Here is a 20,219-nt window from a genome sequence, read left to right on the forward strand (position 1 = left end):
ATAAGATCGTTTCCACTACTGCAAGAGAAAACTTCTTTCTGGTTTCAATCTACACATAGTCACATACTTTATGAGATTCCCCCATTATTTTAGCTCCCTCACCCCAAAATCACACGCACATAAAAACCTGCATGTGGACTTTCACCTCCCTCTAAAAGTTTTTACAACAGCCCCCCAGGGTCCAACCCCCCGTCCTCCTCCTATTTGCACTTTGTGCAGTCTCTGCAACCCCACCCCCCAAAGACCGTTCTCCAACACCTATCCCTCTGTATCTTTGTGTGTGTGTGTGTGTGTGTGTGTGCAGAGAGGGCACATGAAGTTTTGAGCAATTTCAAAGGTTTTTCCTTTGGAATTTACAAATCGGTGAGTGGTTCCTCTCATCGTCATCCCTTCTGTCGGCAACTTGAGAGCTTCAGCCACTATTTCTTTCGTAATTACCACTTCTACTTTCTACCCTTGCAATGGTGCTGGCAGCCCCTAGCAAACTTGACTGAATCACACAGTTGCAAGCAGCTCTCGATCGAGTCTTGGAAGAAAACTTTGAACTCAAATCTCGCCTCAGCAAATTAGAAGAACAATTCAATTCTATGGTTGACCTCATCACCGACAAGGTAAAGGAGGTTGAGGCTAAGGTTAGCCAACCTCACTCAACAACCGTCGCCCAAGTGAAGACGTGTGTAACAAAGGAACTCTCTGAACAAAAATTTCAAGAAGATAATGCCCTCAAGGTCCACATCGGTGGGCTCCCCTCGCAGTGGTGCACTATTGAGGACACCCTTGAAGAGGCAATCATCAAACTCAACAACATTATTGAGCCAGTCAACATCAAGCCAGAGACTGTCGCTTGGATCAATGATACACATCGCCATGTGGTCCCGAGCATTGTGTCCTTACCTTCAAGAACAAAGAGGAGCGGGTGAAGCTTCTACGTCAATTCCGCCTCCTCAAAGGAACCAAGCTTTGGATTGCAGAAGAACTGACCATGAATCAACTCAAGAGTAAAGCGGACGGGCTCAAGAAGATGCATGAAGTGCGTAAGCAAAGCAAATGGGCAGTCTACCGAGGTGGCAAAGCAATCATCCAGGAATTTCGAAATCCCAAACCGGCTTTCCCCTCAGCCAACCCTTAGGTTTTCGTTCTCTCTTTTTTCCTACTCTACCCTCTTGATGGACCTTCAGTGCTTAACTGGTATGTATCAGCCCACACTAAGAATGAATTGTTGTAATGTTGTGTATTTGGTCCCATAGGTCATAACCTTCGTAGGTGATAATTCAATCAATCAATCTATCTATTTGCCTTTGGGGGGGGGAGAGAGAGAGAGAGAGAGAGAGAGAGAGAGAGAGAGAGAGAGAGAGAGAGAGAGAGAGAGAGATGCAAGAAAGGCACTTAACGAGAGAAAACTACACAAAGAAGGATAAAGAGTGGACAGAGAGAGAAGGCATCTCTTAGAGATTCTTCTTAAAGCAGGATTGTACCACACCTACTCGTTAGTATATCTACATACTGGTAATTTCGTTATTATATTGCCCCGAATCTTCCCATATGCGTTCACAGCCTCCTCCGACACTAGCATAGAGGCAATAAAAACCTATGTCAAATTTGATCGCGAGTGCATCCAACGCTAGCTCCTTGTGCTAACCAACTCACCTTGTTGATTTCCTGTTTAGAGCAGCGTCCCTTTAGAGTTATAATAAAACATAATGCGCAAGGGAACAACTAGCGAATCAAAGCATGAGGGGATAGACTGCGCGGACGAAAGTGGTAGGCTCGTGCACGAGGCTTTGGAGTTGCGATGCTTCCATGCAGCTGTGTTGCTTGTCCTGACGACGATGGGCCCTGCTTTGCGTCTAGCTCCTGTTTCCAAACCACTTTAGGAAAGATATCGTAAGATTCTCCCTAATAAGTCATTTTCCAGGATTGGTACGACATACTCATTGAAACTTGGTAAAAAACTCTAATGTGTTTCATGTCTTGCATAACCTTACTTGAAGACGTTTCTTGGACCTCGTCTTTAGGTCCGCACTTAATACTAATGCTTCTAATTTGGCCTCATGATTTAATTACTTGTTAGAGCTGACTTGTGCCCGTGTCAGTGGGGGAGTGGGATGCATAGATTTGCACCCGGCTTCGTTTTAGCGCAAAACAAAACAGACACAGGAAAAAGCAGCGCACGTGCTTTGTTCTCATTGGCTCTCATAACCCTACGATGAAGGAGGAGGCAACTCTTCTATAACCTTCGCTTAAGCCCCCCTTTTTTCAAAGTAACAGTAGGGTTACTGGCAGCCTTCGGATTTCGTGCAGGCATTTTCGAAATTTTTGAAATTGGTAAACATCCTCCCCCTACTCCCCTTATGACTAAAGAACACGGGGTCTTAAATGACCCCATAGCCATGGGATCCACGAAAGACAAGTGCACACACAAAAGCAGAGACAGACGGGGCCGTTGGACTTTCAAAAAGTAAACTCGGACAACTAGAGAATAAACTCAGACAAGCATAAGTATATGTACTCGTTTCTCTTCAATGAAAGGAGTACAAGCAGGCGGCCTCTCTCTCTCTCTCTCTCTCTCTCTCTCTCTCTCTCTCTCTCTCTTTTGCTCCCCCTCTTTATCCCGGGTTTGGCATTTAGCCTTCAGTTCACAGACGTCGACACGTGTAAAAGGTACTCGGATTGCTGTTATAGAATATAATACATATAATACATACATACATACATACACATATAGACATAGACATAGACATATAGATATAGATGCATATAGGGGCTGCCACAACACCTGTCTGACATCGAGTCCTAGGCCCCACACTCGTCGCCAAATTTTTTGTCACGTCCGAGATGCCCAGGTGCGACTTGGCTAATATTAAAGGCGGCCACACGCAGGGGGGTAATTTGTTATTTGAACGAAATTACACCTTTCAGCTCACGATGGGAAAAGTAATTCGTTATTTGAGTGGAGGGTTATTTGAGTGGAGGGTAAGCCAACTGCAACTCAAAGAGGTGTAGTTAGCCCCAGCCTGGCACGTTATGTGAAATAATGTGCTTTGGAATTCTCCAACGTCACTTCGCTTTGCCTTGAAATGTTAAACAAGGGTTGTATATTGTTTTATTTAAAGGCATGGAAAACTTTTGCAAGGTGAAAATGTTTATTTTAAAAGGTCCGCACCCCTTCAACTTTATCTACGTGTGAGTGTGAGGAAGAATTGGTTATGGAGGAAATCGATTTTTGTGTGAAGTTGAGGGGGTAACTTGAAAACTGCTGACCCCCTCTCGTGTGGGGGGCCCCTTACACGGAATGGAAGCCTAACAGTAGGTAGCGATGGACTTTGCAGAGCTGGAGGTGTCGGAAGGCCTGCGATGGTGCTGGAACGTGTGGCCTTGCTCTGGCAAGGAAGCAGAAGCAGAAGCGATGGTAATCCCGCTGGCCATCATGTGCTGTCCGCTGTCGCCAGTTCCCGATCTCTCCCTGCTGCCCCACGCGCCGCTCCCGTGTGCTGCCTGCAACGCGCTTCTCAACCCATACGCTCGCCTCGATGTGGTCTCCAACGTCTGGACTTGCCCCTTCTGCTTCCGCCTCAACGCTCTCCCCCCCTCCTATCACCACCACCCTCATCCCCACCCTCAGCACAGCCTCCCCGCCGAATTGTTCCCAACCCATACTTGCGTGGAATATATTTTGCCCCCGCCAACCGGCCTCTATGCCATTGCTCACCCCCACCCTTCACCTCTGTCACTTCCTCCCGCCCCTGCGTTCCTCTTTGTGCTTGACACTAGCATCCCATTAGAAGAATTGACTTCCCTTAAGGCAGCTATCGCCCAGTCTCTCAGTCTTCTCCCGGACAATGCATTAGTGGGCCTCGTGTCTTTTGGAAGCCAGGTTCATGTCCACGATCTCAGCTTCACGCACAACTTTCTGAAGTCCATCGTGTTCCATGGCGAGAGAGAGCTACCAATAGACCGGGTAAGTAATGAGCTCTGCACAGTTGGTTTCTACAACTAGCACAAAACTTAGCAAGATGTGTGCTCTTCGTACTTGTCACTTTTGATATTCCAGTCTCCAGAATGGTCTCCGCATTCATTTTTTCAAGGCTGAAATCGAGATGTTAGCGTTCCCGTTAGCAAGGGGGCCAGTGTTTCAGGGGCATTTGGTGGATCATTAACTGCCGTTTGAAGCTTTTTTCAAAGTAAACGTATGATTTAAATGTAAGTTAAAAATAGTATCCATGGTGAACTTTCTTGCAGTTTTTAGTATATTCTTCAGGAAAATCACAATTCAAGTACAACTGTGTGTGTGTGTGTGTGAGAGAGAGAGAGAGAGAGAGAGAGAGAGAGAGAGAGAGAGAGAGAGGTTGGTGCTTAGGGGAAGAGACACTGTGTAGACCCTTATTTTGTGGTAGAGGAGGCTTCATCTTGGTGGTTATGCATATGGAAGGGGAGACAAGATCTGCTTATGGATGTGCTTGGCTTCCTATTATGCCATTTGGAGAGCATATGTACTTTTATTGAGTAGATCTGGTGTACAATTTGGGTTTGTCATTTGGGGTCTAGTATCTTGACTCATGTACCTTCCTAGAGAGCATTTGTTTTATGAGGTTTCTAACTCTGATCCTGTGTTCATGCTGACATTAGACAGATATTACTGGGGCACCTTGAGCATGATCCGCTCCACTTTTGAAAAGTCGAGATATTTTGCATGATAGTGAACAATCACCTTGTGGGGTGTTTGAAAGGCTCGTTGCAAAGTGGCACCACCGAACTTACAAGAGGTGCTCGACAGTATTTGGCTTGACAATATCCACTCTGTTTGGAGTCAGTGGAATGCATCAGTTGGTTCCTCTGGGACGGGGGAGGAGCGATGGCATGCTTTTCTTCAAGATCATGTTTGTTTTTTTAAACTTTTACTAGAGGTCAGATGCAGTGGCAGTACACTCCATCTCAATGGTTTCTACTCAATTTATCGTAGCCACCGTGATGTATAGCTTGATTGCAGCCTAGGCTATCTATTTTTATATTGCCATGTATGCAAATGTGCACCAGACGAGAAAGGCTTTTGTTAGCATCTCTCGGGATTTTTGTACATAGTGATACAGATATGACATTTTTCTTAAAAACAAAAAGAGAGGGAGAGCCAATCAAAGTAGTGGGTACCAAGAGGGTGAAGAGACATTGTCTAGACCTTGATTTTTTGAGAGAGGAGGCTTCATCCTGGTAGTTATGGATATGGAAGGGGAGATCGATCTCTCGGTTTTATTGGGATCCAAGGGAGTTGTCACGTGTGCCCAACTGGAGGAGAAATGGCCGAGTGGAAAAGAAAAAACTGAACTCGAAGAACATCTCGGTTTTATTGGGATCCAAGGGAGTTGTCACAAAGTGATGATGTGGCGTGCCCAACTGGAGGAGAAATGGCCGAGTGGAAAAGAAAAAACTGAACTCGAAGAACAAAGACAGTTTTGAATCCAGAAAGTATGACGGAAGGGCCTAAAACTGAAATGGATTATGGATTTTTAAGTCCTAGTCCTGCCAACTTATGGAGCACCGATCGAGGGGCCTAAAACCCTAGAAAGTCAAAAGCTTGAACTTTGAGTAGGTTTTCGTAAAACGCGGTGATTGATGATGTGGCAGGTTGTAAGAAAATACCGACTTGGTAGGTTGTATGGAATTCTGTTAAACACGTTGACAGTCCCACGTGGCAGGCTGTATGGATTTCCCGTAATTTATGCTAGCAGATTTGACAGCTTTTACGTGAGGCTTTTGAGGACTTGAGCATTTGGAATTTGCTGCTTTTGGGCATCCCTTGTACTGTTTTTAATTGCCTCTAGGGTCACTCTTTGGCAGGATTTGGACGCAGAGTCTCGGAGAGAGTTGGACCCTCGAGGAGTACTTTGCGAGCATAATAATAATAATAAAGAAATACTGGAAGGGGTGCTAGTCTTTGGGACTAGTGTGTCTTGGCTCGGAATTGCGCCGTGCCGTGTTGACTCTCCTTCTCTCTCTCCCTCTCGTCAAATTCAGTGATTTTGTAGTTTTTGTTCGTGTGTTGCTATAGCATGGCATAGTTCCGTGTCCAGAGAGTCTGGCCATAAAGACTAGGTTATTTCTTTCTTATTAATGTGTTTCACAAAGTACAATGTCCAAGGGTCATCTTCTCAACAACGTCTGTCCTTTAGGTCATGCATGATGCCACGTCATCACTTTGTGACAGTTTGGGAGTGAAACTCCGCCACTCTGTGTCTTGTGTGGATTCTTTCTGTGTGAGTTGAGTTGTTTTGAAGTGCCTAAATTCTGTGTAGTTTGTTCTTTCAGTTGGAACGTACCGTTACAAGTACTCATCCTCAATTATCACCATAAATCAATTCTACTGCACATTACACCATCATTATGAGACAACACATTCTCTAGCATGCATTACATCATATAGTTCCACAATCAAATTTGTATCCAGTCATCTCATCCTCATTAGAATTTTAGCTATCACCCCAAGGTCACGTTGATCTCTCATGGGTGCCTAGATGCACTAAGACCACATACCGAGTCTATCTCATCCAAATTGGAATTATTTATGCACCAAATCAATATGCTTCCCATAATGCTATGCAAATGACATAGATGCACATATGCAATTACCAAACATAAAGACATCTAAAACCGGCATGTAGAACGGTAGACTTTGGCTTTCACCCGAAACTTTACTTTAGACTTTAGGACATAGAGAAACTTTGCAATAGAACCTGTAACTGAAATTAACACTTCAAACACACACGGCTTGAGAGCTAGAGTGCTACCAAGCAGACGTCGACAACCTGTTGGCCCCAAAGACTGGCGCCCCTTTCGGTATTTCTTTATTCTTATTGCGAATAGAGGACCCGAACACTATCACCGAACACTTTCACCGATCTCTCACCAAGCTGTCCAAACCTGTCCATGGCTGTAATTGCAGGTTTTTGACCCAATTTTGCCAACGTAACGGCGCAAAATAGGTCAAAAGTACACGTCAAGGACACTTTCCCTTGCGATTAGGAAGCTTTCCAGTGAGCTGCAGGTCAATTTCAGCGTGCTGTAATTCCCTGTTTTGACCTGTTTTGACAGTGTCAAGTGCCCATTGCCCTGTTTAAGCATCTCAAGGCTCCCTTGACGTTTTCTTGCAGTTTAGGTGCTCAAACCTAGACCTGCAGAAAAACACAGCAGGCTGTAATTTTCTGTTTTGTCTTTGGTGGAGCGAACACTTCTACGCGTGTCTCTGGTGCTCCCGCACACAATGGAAAGTTCCCCTTTGAAACGGACAAGTTTTCACGCGAGAAAACTCTCCATTTTCACAATCCCACGTGATGGAACTGTGCGTACTTGTGGGGGATTAGCAATTAGCTAATCCGGTTCCTGTACAAAAGGTTCTTGCCTTGGCAAACGCGCACAAAACCCCAGAACTGTACATGGAGGAGCCCAACTAGTGGGGCATTACGATATGTGCAAAGGGGAGAGAGAGATGCACGAGAGAAAATCATCGCGCTACATAGAGCAAGGGAGAAGCCAAGCTGTCCATTAAAGCTTCATCACCTGCACCAACTACTCACACACACTTTGTAGTTACTTAATTCACAAAAATCATCCCCTTTTCTCATTTTTGGGCGCCCCCCTCTTCATGCAGATTAGGAAAGCTGCTCTAGAGCCGCCATGTGTCCAATTTGCCTCTTTAGAGTTAATTCCTAGTACGCACCGACTTATAAGGGTAGCAAGGGGGCCTAAATGACTTTGAGTTGAGCCTAGACACCCTTTTACTGCTCGGATTCTAGTGTTGGTCAGCCCTACCAACTCGTGGCGACAAGGCCTTCCCGTTTGCGGGTGAAACTCTTGGCCATCGGCCGTTTCACAATGGCCATACAATGTTCGGCCATTTGCAACTTCAAGAAGAGGGTCCCAAAAATGACTTTGAGCTGAGCCTAGACACGCTTTTACTGCTCGGATTTCAGTGCCGGTTGGCCTTACCAACTCGTGGCAGCAAGGCCTTCCCGTTGGCGGGTGAAACTCTCGGCCATCAGCCGTTTCACAATGGCCATACAATGTTCGGCCATTTGCAACTTCAAAAAGAGGGTCCCAAAACCAACAACTAAGGTTAGTAGTTGCCACGTCCTCGTGAACGTAATTAGCAGCTGCCACGTCTTCGTGACATACCCTCCTCTTGAAATCGTGGTCTTGTGTTGTTAGCACGCTTTTATCATCTCATGTACCCGCGAGAAAGGTCATAACACATAGATACAAATGACTTAATGAGACCTTCATACTTTTGTCATTTTCATCTATGATAGAAGTGAGCATAATACATTTAACACTTGAAGAGCAATGCACACTTCTATTGCACTGAATCCATATGTACATTTGATGTGCTAGCTCCATCATTACCCCTCCTTTGAACACGTTGAGTTGGCAATACATTTGGTGACTCTAGTAGTTCAGACTCTTCCATCCACTTTGCATCCATAGGTGGATAGTTCTTGAACTTCACCAAATACCATCTTGCAACTTGTCCCTTAACTTTTCTTTCTTTATGTGTCAAAATTTGCTCAAGTACCAAGAAGTCATCAAGTCCATCAACTTCTGGCTGATCCTCCTGTGGCATATATTTTGGCACATCACCCACAAAGGGTCTTAGGAGACTCACGTGAAACGCATTATGAATCTTCCAAGTGTCAGGCAATCTCAGCCTATAAGCAACATCGTTGATCTTATCAAGCACTTGAAAAGGCCCATAGTAATGCATACTGAGCTTAGGAAACAATTGTTCTTTGCCCTTCATCTTCTTTAACCTTGCCTTTTCAAACCTCAAATCATCAGGTGAAAACAATAATTCACGACGATAATGATCAGCAACCCTTTTTTGCTTTGCTTGAGTCTTCCCCAAGGCAACTTAGGTTTTCTTATACATTTCATCTATGTTCTCAACATATCGATCTGCCTCAAAGATCTTGTCTTTTGTATGCAAAATGGGAGGAACCTTTTTGCCACCTTCAACAATCGCAAAAGGTGCCTTGCTTGTGGATGAATGCACCGTATTGTTGTACGCATACTCAAGCATAGGCAAATACTGTTCTTACTTGCCCTTATTATTTGACACACAACATTTCAATAGATCCAAGACATTAGAATTAGTCTCTTCGATTCGTTATGCGAGGATCACGATCACTGACAATCGACTGTGGCATACCATGGTACTTAAACACATTGTACATGAACAACCGTGCCATCTGATCAGATTTTATCTTCTTCCTGACAGGAATGAAATGGGCTTGTTTGTTGAACCTGCAGATAATGGTCCATATACCATCATTCCCTGTCGGCGTTCTTGGAAGATCAAAGAGAAAATCCATAGCAATGCTTTTCCATGGCTTATCCAGAATCGGCAGTGGCTGTAACAACCCTGGTGCTTTTTGCGGGTCAAATTTGACCTTTTGGCAAATCAGGCATGCTCGCACAAAGGCATCCACATCTCTCCTCAAAGTAGACCAATAAAAGAATGTCTCTACCGCTTTCACTGACGCATTAATTCCACGATGCCCTGCATACGGTGCACCGGACATGACTTTCTACCATGACCTAATGTCGCAATGGCCTAGTCACACAAAGACTGCCATGCATCATCATTAAACCGTCTCTGAGGAGGTAGTGCTCATGACGTTGTCCTTCTTGCAATTGTTCAAAAATCCTTGCGAAATCTTCTTTTGAAGCATATTGTTCTTGTCAATGTCGACGATGCAGGAGCGTAGAGACCAAGGAGAGTGAGCACGCTAGAGAGAGAGAGAGAGAGAGAGAGAGAGAGAGAGAGTCTCCTGATTCAATCAACCTTTGCAATGAATAACTGAATGTGTATACAATGGAAGCAAGGGGTTGCTTACATAGCAATCCCAGTAAATTGCCCTACCCATGACTTTGACAAATAAGTAAAATAAATACCTAAAAGCCAAACTAAATAATGGGATCATATTGGGCAGTTCACTTGAGGTGCCAAATTAACACCCTCTCTGCAGCTCATAGTGGACATCAATAGTGAGACCAAGTCGATGAAGAAGCTACCATGGACACCCCAATAGAGGGCCTTGTGCTACTGGATACACCTCGGTGCTGCTCTCCTCAACTTTGTACCTGAAAGTAATGCCATCTTGAGCATCGGTTGCCTTTGTAGAAACTTTGAATTGTAGACCATACTACATCCAATAATCCCCATTCGTGAATTGTGAACACATCACGTCCAAAATGTTAAACTCCAAGATAATGAACTGTTGGAACACATCCTGTCCATAATCCGACCAACAACAATGAATTGGCTAGCTCATCCATAGTGTTTGACGTCTGATTGATTCCCTGTTGGATGCATGTGCATTGAACTCCGACCTACGGGTCCAAACACCAATAACTTACTCCAACACAAGGGTCTAAATTAATTATAGGGAGCATGTGGTTGCCCCTCTCTGCCACTCACAAGCCTCTCTCTAGCTGCCACTGTGGCCGTCGCCACGTGTGCCATGCCGATCTCCTCTGTCAAATCTTTATTACCGTAATCTCTGTCCAACTTGCCTTTGTCCTTGTCTATCTATGAGTTCCTGCTTTTGCCTTTGGCTTCAAACTCCCGAGCCAAACAAAGCGTCGAATCACAATCATGACTGTGGTCGTACCTCGTGGGTACCAAGGCAGCTAATTGAGTACTGGTTTTGCCATCCTTGTCCAGCTGACCTTTGCCGTTGTTCTCTAGCAAACTCCTGCATTTGCTTTTGACTTCATAAACTCGAGCCAAACAAATTGCTGCGTTCCTTGAGAACTGTGCCGGTGTACATGCCACTAATGGATGGTTGACGATCCGTTATTTGTAACCAACTTGGACACTCCAAGTCAAGAATTCTACCGCGACAGCACAAATAACCACTTCAAAACAATTTACAGTTCACAATTGATTCGACATTGGCTCGGCAGAGTTCCGTGCCTAGAGATATTGGCCCCAAAGACTGGTGCCCCTTTCGGTATTTCTTTATGTATTAATCCGTGTTCAAAGTACAAGAGTGTGGGCAGGCGCTCACACTCGGACTCTGCGTCCAGATGCTCTGAGTTGTGCGAGGCTTGGTCACATATTTAAAGATTACAAGGGATGCTAAAAGCAGAGCCCCCAAAAGCTGGAAACTAAAAGCCTTAAAAATTAAAAACTAGGCTATATCTGTAAGGTGCAGTGGAATGAATGTTGTATTTTCTCAAGATTAGTGATCTTTATTGCTCAAGGTTCCTTTTAGTTCTTAGGGAAAGAGAGCTTTCTGTCTTGTATAGTGCTGTGGTCACGAACAAAGTGAGTGGATATTGTGCGTGTAAGTGAATGAGACTGAGAGAAGGAGAGAGAAGAGATACGACATCCGAGAGGTTGTAAAACCCTCCTCCGAAGGCCCCACTCGCGTCGGTGAGAGTGGTCTACTTTGATTGCACAAAGGTGTACAATACGAATGCAATTGACTGATGCAATGGGACTATGCCGATGACGACGACGGTGATGACGATGGCGACTTCGTGGCTGAAAACTGTGATCTTCTATGGACTGAATTCGGTGGCTGTTTCGAGGCTGAAAATGATTGTTTTCTTGCTGTCCTTATGTTGCTAAATTGGCTTTATCTTACAGAAAAATAATTCTAAATGAATTATTGGATTTATAAGTGAGAGGGTTTTCTCGCTTGGAACACCAAGGAAAAATAATTCTAGATGAATTATTGGAATTTTAAGTGAGAGATTTTTTCTCACTGGAGACATCTGAGTACAGAGTATTCCTAGTGCGTCATTCAAAGTAATGACGGGAGCACTGAGAACGGGAATATCTGTAAGGCCACCAGGAATGGGTACTTCTGATGCGTCACATTGGATGGGTGACAGGGAGCATTGGAAAGAAGTATCAGACCATCCGGGAACGGACATCTTTGATGCGTCATAGGATGGGTGACATAAAGCATCTCGAAGGAGATTGTACCGTAAGTTCGGTAGGGGAATATCCATAGTCGGGAGGAAATTCCGAACTGTGTTAGAATTGTGCACAAGGAAAAAGCAAGCACTTGAATAAAGATGGGTTCAGAGGAAGCTTTGAGGAAAAACAAATGCTTTTTGAGAAAGCGGGATTGCCTTTCGGAAAAGCAGATGCTTTCTCGCGAGGAAGTCTATGTCTGCATTGCAACTGTGCATGTGATTGCATCCAGGGACGCCTGGGAAGTGCTGTGAAAGCATTGTTTTTAACTTATAAGGTGTTATTGAGTTTTTGGACAGATTCAGACTAGTTTTAAAGGTGACCGACCGCCCACTTAATAAGTGGGCAGCCATCTGATAAATAAGGCAACAAATCTGCCAGCGTTTTCTCTCTCTCTTTTTCTGGCAGAGCATCGAAAAAAAAAAACTTTTTTTGAAAAAAAAAAAAAAAAAACGGCCGAGATCTCTACGCGAGCAGCTATTCGTGTCCGTGGCTAGGAGCTATAAAAGCATCACATGCCCTTACTCAGAGAGGAGGACAAATCTTTGCAATGAGGAGATGCTGCTGCAGATTTCAGCCGTAAAAGAAGACGCTGCCGGTGATGCCCATGGCTGCCCCAAGTGTACCAGATGTCGCCAAGACCCAGTGCGCGAGTTCCCTCGCAAAGAGGTGCCTACAAAGCGTGTTTCCGTCGCGACAAGTTGCTGTTTTTCTCTATTTTCAGCCCATAAACGTCGTAGACGGGGCTGATTCACGAGAAGGAACCCAAGAACACACCTCTTTTGTGTGTAGGATTGGAAGAGAGGATTTTCTATGGAGAGATCTCTTCGGGGAATTGCTTTTCGAGAACGGAGTTGCGTTTCGAGCGTCGAGACTTTGAAGGTAACGATTTTCATGTTATGAACTTTGAGTATTTGTTTGCAGGTGTACTTCCTCTTAGTGAGGGAGTACGAGCAGAGGAAGGTATGAGCCTTTGGAGGAGAAAAGCGCTTTGAGGAACTAGAGCTAGATCAGCCCAAGGGTTTCGTACTCGAGTTTGGGAAGTAGATCCACGGATCGGAGGGAGGTAGTCTCTCAAGTTGCGATCCGGAAGTTGGGATTCCCAAGTAAGGACTTCGTGTTCGGGAAAGTAGAGTTGTTCTGCGGGAAGAGGACTCTGGAAAGAGAGTTGGAAAAGAGTTGCAGGGATGCCATGCCCTGAGTCTGGTAGGTGAGATCCAGAGGCGAGAACTTTGATTCTCGAGGAATTGGAATAAGGAACGGAAGTTCCTTGGAATAGGGTTTTGCCCTAGGAATCGGAAGCTGAGGCTTCCTGGAACCATCAAGTCTTATTCTAGAACGAACGTGGTAATACGTTCGGTTCAAGTGCTTGTATAGACTTCTCCTCAGTAATAAAGATACTATAACGGGGGGGAACCAGCCCATCTTCTGGTCCCCAGTACTGCGTCGATCTTCTCACTCTCTATCTCTCTCTCTATTTATTTCTCTCTATATCCTCTGGCTTCAGTAATAAGTGATAAATCCTATTTATCCGAATGTATTTTATATTGTTATGCGCTCCCGTTTGTGACAGTGGTATCAGAGCATGGTCTCCTCTCTTTCTCTGTAAAGGAGGACGACTCTGGGAAGATACGGAAAGAAGCCATGACAAGCCAAGAGAGAAGTAAGCAGGCGGAACCCTAAGTCCTGCAAGGAAAAGCTCGCAGAGTTGGGAATTTTTGTTTTCTCTCTGCAAGAAGTCGACACAAGGCTTGGGATTCTCTGAGAAGGCGACGAGAGCATGATGCTCAAGAACCTAGAGAATCCAAGGAGCGGAATGCTCGAGATTCTTCAGAATCCAGAAAATATCCATGAACGTCAATCCAGAACTATAGCCATGAAATCCCGTCATTCCGGGAAGGATATGAAGAAGGTCTCTAGACCTAGGAACACTTCCATTCAAGTTTGATACTTTTGACGGAAGGGAAGATGCCCCGAAAGCTACCGCTTTGATTCGACAAGTTTGAAGTTGCCTTTGCAAACGGCAATTTCTGAAAAAGCGTCGAAGATGAGGCATGTGATTAAACACCTCAAGGGGATTGCAAGTACTTGGTGGTATACCGAAGCTCTGTAAGGAACTTCAACAAGACTTGGATTCAATTCAAGGCCGAATTTTCGGATAATTTTTTTTTCCTCTACACTTTGAGGAAGGCATCCAAGAAGATTGGGATGGGTTTGCCCAATAGGAACACGAGTGAGTCAAAGCAAGTAGTGGTTCACTCTTGCCAAGGTAGCTCCACTCTCGATCCTCTCTGAGGAAGGAAAGATGATGAAATTCAACAAAGGACTTTTGCTCGAATTTTAGACGCATCTGCAAAATACTTTGCAGCAGATGGTAGAGTGAGCAATAAAAGCTGAAAGTGTACACCTTAGTGTACATAGAATCCAATCCCCATAGTGGGACGGGAATCATTGAACACAGAAAGTTTGGAGTAAGGGAATTCAATTTAACTCCTGAGTTTTTGAATAGAAGACCCTCGAATTTTAAGTGAGAGGGGAGGTTTTCAATCAAAGTTACATCTTTGAGGAAATCATAAAGTGCATTGTGCTTGTTTGCTCTTTTGCACAAGATATGGTTATGTCTAACCGGGACTACCACTCTCGAGTGTTTATGAGAGCAGGATCAAACTGAAACATTGTTTTCTGAGATGAATTGGTTTGCTTAACTAGCCGGAAGGTCAACTATTGATCTGGTATCCGGTAATTCTCGAACAGATTACCTGCTACTGCGGGTAGGAAATTATGAAGGAACCATTCTGAGCTTTCAAGCAAAGAAAAGCTTTCATGAAGCGTGAGTACTCTTTAAGCCCACACCCCCTACACCGTAAGGAAGATACGGTAGTGCTTTCCGCACAAGTGAATGAACACTCTCATTACGAGGGAAGGAACAAGCGATGACTACGGCTTGTGCTTGAGGAATCCAAGGATTAAAATCCTAGATTATTTATGAGCGGGTTTTGCTCTAAGATCGAGCCAAGGGATCGTCAAGTTGAGCGTCTTCGCTCTAAGGATCTTACGAAGGGAAGTTAATTTCCCAGGTTCACCGAAACTTTAACATAGCTTAAGAATTATGTACACTTTTGAGTACATGGATAACACACAAAGATGGAGACCTATGCCAAGGAACTGGACGAGAGTTTGTTATACTCTCTTGAGCGCTTTTTTACGTGCAAGAATATTCCGACACGAGAATCTCTATTTGAGATGTGTTTGGTAGAAGGAATTTGAGTTTCTCTACGGAGAAGGGATTTTCCGATGGTCGTTGATCATTGAGTACGCTATGTGCTTTTACCATTACAGTAGCAACTTTTGGTTGCGGTATATGTTTCTCCATGAGCAGGTCAAGCAGCATTTACACGCTGGTGGAATAAATTTGAACTATTTTGTTCGTAAGAATATAATTCGCCAAACCTTTCAAAATGGTAAGGTTTACAAATGGGAAAATATCCCTGAGAATCAAAGAGGGTTCGCTCTATTGTGAACCGGGTTTGAATGTACGTTCAGAAAATGCTATGGCTAGAATCCTATCTGCCTGAGGTTTTGCAAATCGTCATTGATGCTCGCAAGGTGAATCATTTTTTATGATTTTGTAAGGAAGAGACGCTAATGGGCGTCAGGAAATCACTGCTGGTGGTAATAACTCGCAGGAGGAAACGACAGGAAGGAAGTGCTGTCGTGCACAAGGAATCTTCGGACTGAACCGTCCGCCTACGTTGAGCGACGGCCTGGAACAAGAACCTTCTTTAAGGTGATCGCAAATTGTGGAAGAAAGACATCGAACTTAATGCTCTATGACTTGGGCATTCCCTATGTGGGAGGACACAAGAGGTTTAATACCCTCTGGACTAATAGCGTAGGATTATGCGCAAGGACAAATACCTAGATTGATTTCTAGGAAGATTATTCTTCTCGAATTTGAGAAGACAGAATCAAGTTAACAAAGTCTTAGATAAGGAAACTTTGGATCAGAACAATTGGCCTACCCAAATGCAAAGGCCCGGAACAAGAACTTACTTTGGTAAGATGACACACTTGTTCTGCCATAGGAAGATTCAAATGAGCTTAATGCTCTCGACATGCCCTATGCGGGAGGACAAAAGAGGTTTAATATCCTCAAGACTAATAGCGCAAGGTTATGCGCAAGGACATAGACCTAGATTGATTTCTAGGAGGTTTATTCTTCTCGGAATTGAGAAGGTGGAATTGAGTTAACAGATTCTCGGATGAGGAAACTTCCAATCTGTTGGAAAGACGCGAATGACGAGTTCTTACATGGCTCGTAACTTTAATGAAAGGTGAAGGATATCCTCGAGGTCCTAGAGGAAAGACATGAACCGGTAAGGTAAGTATTGAATTATTGAAATTTTGTTTAATTAAATTTTTAAGTTCTCCTTTGAGAAAGGAATAGCTCAACTCACCATTGAGCAAGATTTGAAATCTTTCCGGTTTCTCCCCGGCAGTTCAGTTGGACCTCTACAGTTAAGGACAACTGTTTATAAGTGAGAGGGATGTTGCTAAATTGGCTTTATCTTACAGAAAAATAATTCTAAATGAATTATTGGATTTATAAGTAAGAGGGTTTTCTTGCTTGGAACACCAAGGAAAAATAATTCTAAATGAATTATTGGAATTTTAAGTGAGAGGGTTTTTCTCACTGGAGACATCCGAGTACAGAGTATTCCTAGTGCGTCATTCAAAGTAATGACGAGAGCACTGAGAATGAGAATATCTGTAAGGCCACCAAGAACGGGTACTTTTGATGCGTCACATCGGATGGGTGACAGGGAGCATCGGAAAGAAGTATCCGACCATCCGGTAACGGACATCTCTGATGCGTCATAGGATGGGTGACATAGAGCATCGCGAAGGAGATTGTACCGTAAGTTCGGTAGGAAAGGACTAGGTGATGGCTATTCCTGATGCGTCACAAGGTGGGTGACGGGTGCATCGGAAAGGAAACATCCATAGTCGGGAGGAAATTCCGAACTGTGTTAGAATTGTGCACAAGGAAAAAGCAAGCACTTGAATGGAGATGGGTTCAGAGGAAGCTTTGAGGAAAAACAGATGCTTTTTGAGAAAGCGGGATTGCCTTTCGGGAAAGCAGATGCTTTCTTGCGAGGAAGTCTATGTCTGCATTGCAACTGTGCATGTGATTGCATCCAGGGACGCATGGAAAGTGCTGTGAAAGCATTGTTTTTAACTTATAAGGTTTTATTGAGTTTTTGGACAGATTGAGACCATTTTTAAGGGTGACCGACCGCCCACTTAATAAGTGGGTAGCCATCTGATAAATAAGGCAACAGATCAGCCAGCGTTTTCTCTCTCTCTTTTTCTGGCAGAGCATCGAAAAAAAAAACTTTTTTTGAAAAAAAAAACTTTTTTTGAAAAAAAAAACAAAAAAACGGCCACGATCTCTACGCGAGCAGCTATTCGTGTCTGTGGCTAGGAGCTATAAAAGCATCACATGCCCTTACTCAGAGAGGAGGACAAATCTTTGCAAGGAGGAGATGCTGCAGCAGATTTCAGCCGTAAAAGAAGACGTTGCCGGTGATGCCCATGGCTGCCCCAAGTGTACTAGATGTCGCCAAGACCCAGTGCGCGAGTTCCCTCGCAAAGAAGTGCCTACGAAGTGTGTTTCCGTCGCGACAAGTTGCTGTTTTTCTCTATTTTCAGCCCATAAACGTCGTAGACGGGGCTGATTCACGAGAAGGAACCCGAGAACACACCTCTTTTGTGTGTAGGATTGGAAGAGAGGATTTTCTATGGAGAGATCTCTTCCGGGGAATTGCTTTTCGAGAACGGAGCTGCGTTTCGAGCGTCGAGACTTTGAAGGTAACGATTTTCATGTTATGAACTCTGAGTATTTGTTTGCAGGTGTACTTCCTCTTAGTGAGGGAGTAGGAGCAGAGGAAGGTATGAGCCTTTGCAGGAGAAAAGCGCGAGGAACTAGAGCTAGATCAGCCCAAGGGTTTCGTACCCGAGTTTGGGAAGTAGATCCACGGATCGGAGAGAGGTAGTCTCTCAAGTTGCGATCCGGAAGTTGGGATTCCCAAGTAAGGACTTCGTGTTCGGGAAAGTAGAGTTGTTCTGCGGGAAGAGGACTCTGGAAAGAGAGTTGGAAAAGAGTTGCAGGGATGCCATGCCCTGAGTCTGGTAGGTGAGATCCAGAGGCGAGAACCTTGATTCTCGAGGAATTGGAATAAGGAACGGAAGTTCCTTGGAATAGGGTTTTGCCCTAGGAATCGGAAGCTGAGGCTTCCGGGAACCATCAAGTCTTATTCTAGAACGAACGTGGTAATACGTTCGGTTCAAGTGCTTGTATAGACTTCTCCTCAGTAATAAAGATACTATTACGGGGGGGGGACCAGCCCATCTTCTGGTCCCTAGTACTGTGTCGATCTTCTCACTCTCTATCTCTCTCTCTATTTATTTCTCTCTATATCCTTTGGCTTCAGTAATAAGTGATAAATCCTATTTATCCGAATGTATTTTATATTGTTATGCGCTCCCGTTCGTGACACCTTAAGGGCTGAAAATGGCAGATCTGATGGGTGTCATGCTGATGGGAAAAATGTTGAGAAGCTGTACCTTTTGGGCTGCGTTTTTTTGGTTGTTTTGGACTTGCTGAAAACGCTGGTCCTTGCAGTCTCTAGGGCTGCAATTCAGCGCTGAAATCTCTGCTGTGCACCTGTCAATGGCTGCGTTTTCCAAGGCTTTCCTGTGCTGGATTGTGCTGCGTTTTTCTGTCACTCTTCAACAAAACACGATTAGGAATCGCCACGCCCAAGTAAACTTGGGTTCGTGCGATCGCAACAAGCAAAAAAAATTCTTGTGGTTCTTTCCTTGAGTAATGCAGAACACTTCCAAAGCTCTGATACCAATGTAAGGTGCAGCGGAATGAATGTTATATTTTCTCAAGATTAGTGATCTTTATTGCTCAAGGTTCCTTTTAGTTCTTAGGGAAAGAGAGAGCTTTCCATCTTGTAGAGTGCTGTGGTCACGAACAAAGTGAGTGGATATTGTGCGTGCAAGTGAATGAGACTGAGAGAAGGAGAGAGAAGAGATACGACACCCGAGAGGTTGTAAAACCCTCCTCCGAAGGCCCCACTCTCGTCGGCGAGAGTGGTCTACTTTGATTGCACAAAGGTGTACAATGCAAATGCAATTGACTGATGCAATGGGACTATGCCGATGACGACGACGGCGACTTTGTGGCTGAAAACTGTGATCTTCTATGGGCTGAATTCGGTGGTTGTTTCAAGGCTGAAAATGACTGTTTTCTTGCTGTCCTTAAGGGCTGAAAATGGCAGATCTGACGGGTGTCATGCGATGGGAAAAACGCTGAGAAGCTGTACCTTTTGAGCTGCGTTTTTTTTTTGGTTGTTTTGTACCTGCTGAAAACGCTGGTCCTTGCAGTCTCTAGGGCTGCAATTCAGCGCTGAAATCTCTGCTGTGCAGCTGTCAATGGCTGCGTTTTCCAAGGCTGAAGGCTGAAGGAAAAACGCTGGATTGTGTTGCTGATAAGTGATCCAAAAACGTTGGGGATTTGGGATACCTGAAGGGGAGAAAACGCCAGGAACAAGAGGCTTATGGCGATGGTTGGCTGTAGGGAGAAAACGCCAAGGACAAGTGGCTGATGGCGATGCTAACACTTGAAAACGCTAGGGGTGCATGAGGGGGGTACTGCTAAGAAGTTGCCTGTTGAGCGGGAAGCTCCTGCTGTCTCTTCTGCCAGAAAGTGCTAACTTGGGTTTGCTTATATATTAACTTAGCATAATTGCCCTATCTACTTTTGTTGGAAAGTCACTTAAAAATAATAAGTGAAAATAACCAATAAATAGGAAAATAGGCTAAATGCACTGGAAAATTCCCCTAACTGATGCTAATGGATTTTGATGGGAATTCCGATGATCATGCCGTGTGCAACCGGAGGATATGCATCTATGCTAAGTGACTGGGCATGCACGGTCTACGAATAGACTCACAAAAGTGCAAGATCACTGCTAATCTAGACTGACTTGATTGATTGAACCCTGTTGTGGTGTAGCTTGTCCACGGACACATAGGGTTGGGATGTGTCCCGTGACATCCCCTCCTTTTCAAAGTGAGGTACTGGTACCGAACTGTATGGCGTCGAGGGAGATCGCCAACAGCATCCGGAATCCTGGAAGGGACTCTTCGATTGCCCACTCTACTTGTGGGTCGA

At 44.5% G+C, this 20,219-nt stretch overlaps 1 protein-coding gene across 2 annotated transcripts in view; it reads left to right on the forward strand.

Annotated features, from left to right (window-relative positions):
• The first annotated feature begins 3,211 nt into the window (after positions 1 to 3,211).
• LOC147461909 (Sec23/Sec24 protein transport family protein) overlaps positions 3,212 to 20,219 on the forward strand; it is a 62,320-nt gene continuing 45,312 nt past the window's right edge. The window contains exon 1 of one of the 2 annotated variants that reach the window (XM_086509380.1): positions 3,212 to 3,958. In XM_086509380.1, the coding sequence (XP_086365506.1) occupies positions 3,317 to 3,958 (642 nt within the window). In that variant the 5' untranslated portion in view covers positions 3,212 to 3,316. The remainder of the gene's footprint in view (positions 3,959 to 20,219) is intronic. The other variant, XM_086509381.1, reaches the window with a different exon arrangement.

This window comes from Adiantum capillus-veneris, chromosome 3 (genome assembly GCF_014529385.1).
Source record: "Adiantum capillus-veneris isolate H3 chromosome 3, ASM1452938v2, whole genome shotgun sequence".
Classification (NCBI taxonomy): domain Eukaryota; kingdom Viridiplantae; phylum Streptophyta; class Polypodiopsida; order Polypodiales; family Pteridaceae; genus Adiantum; species Adiantum capillus-veneris.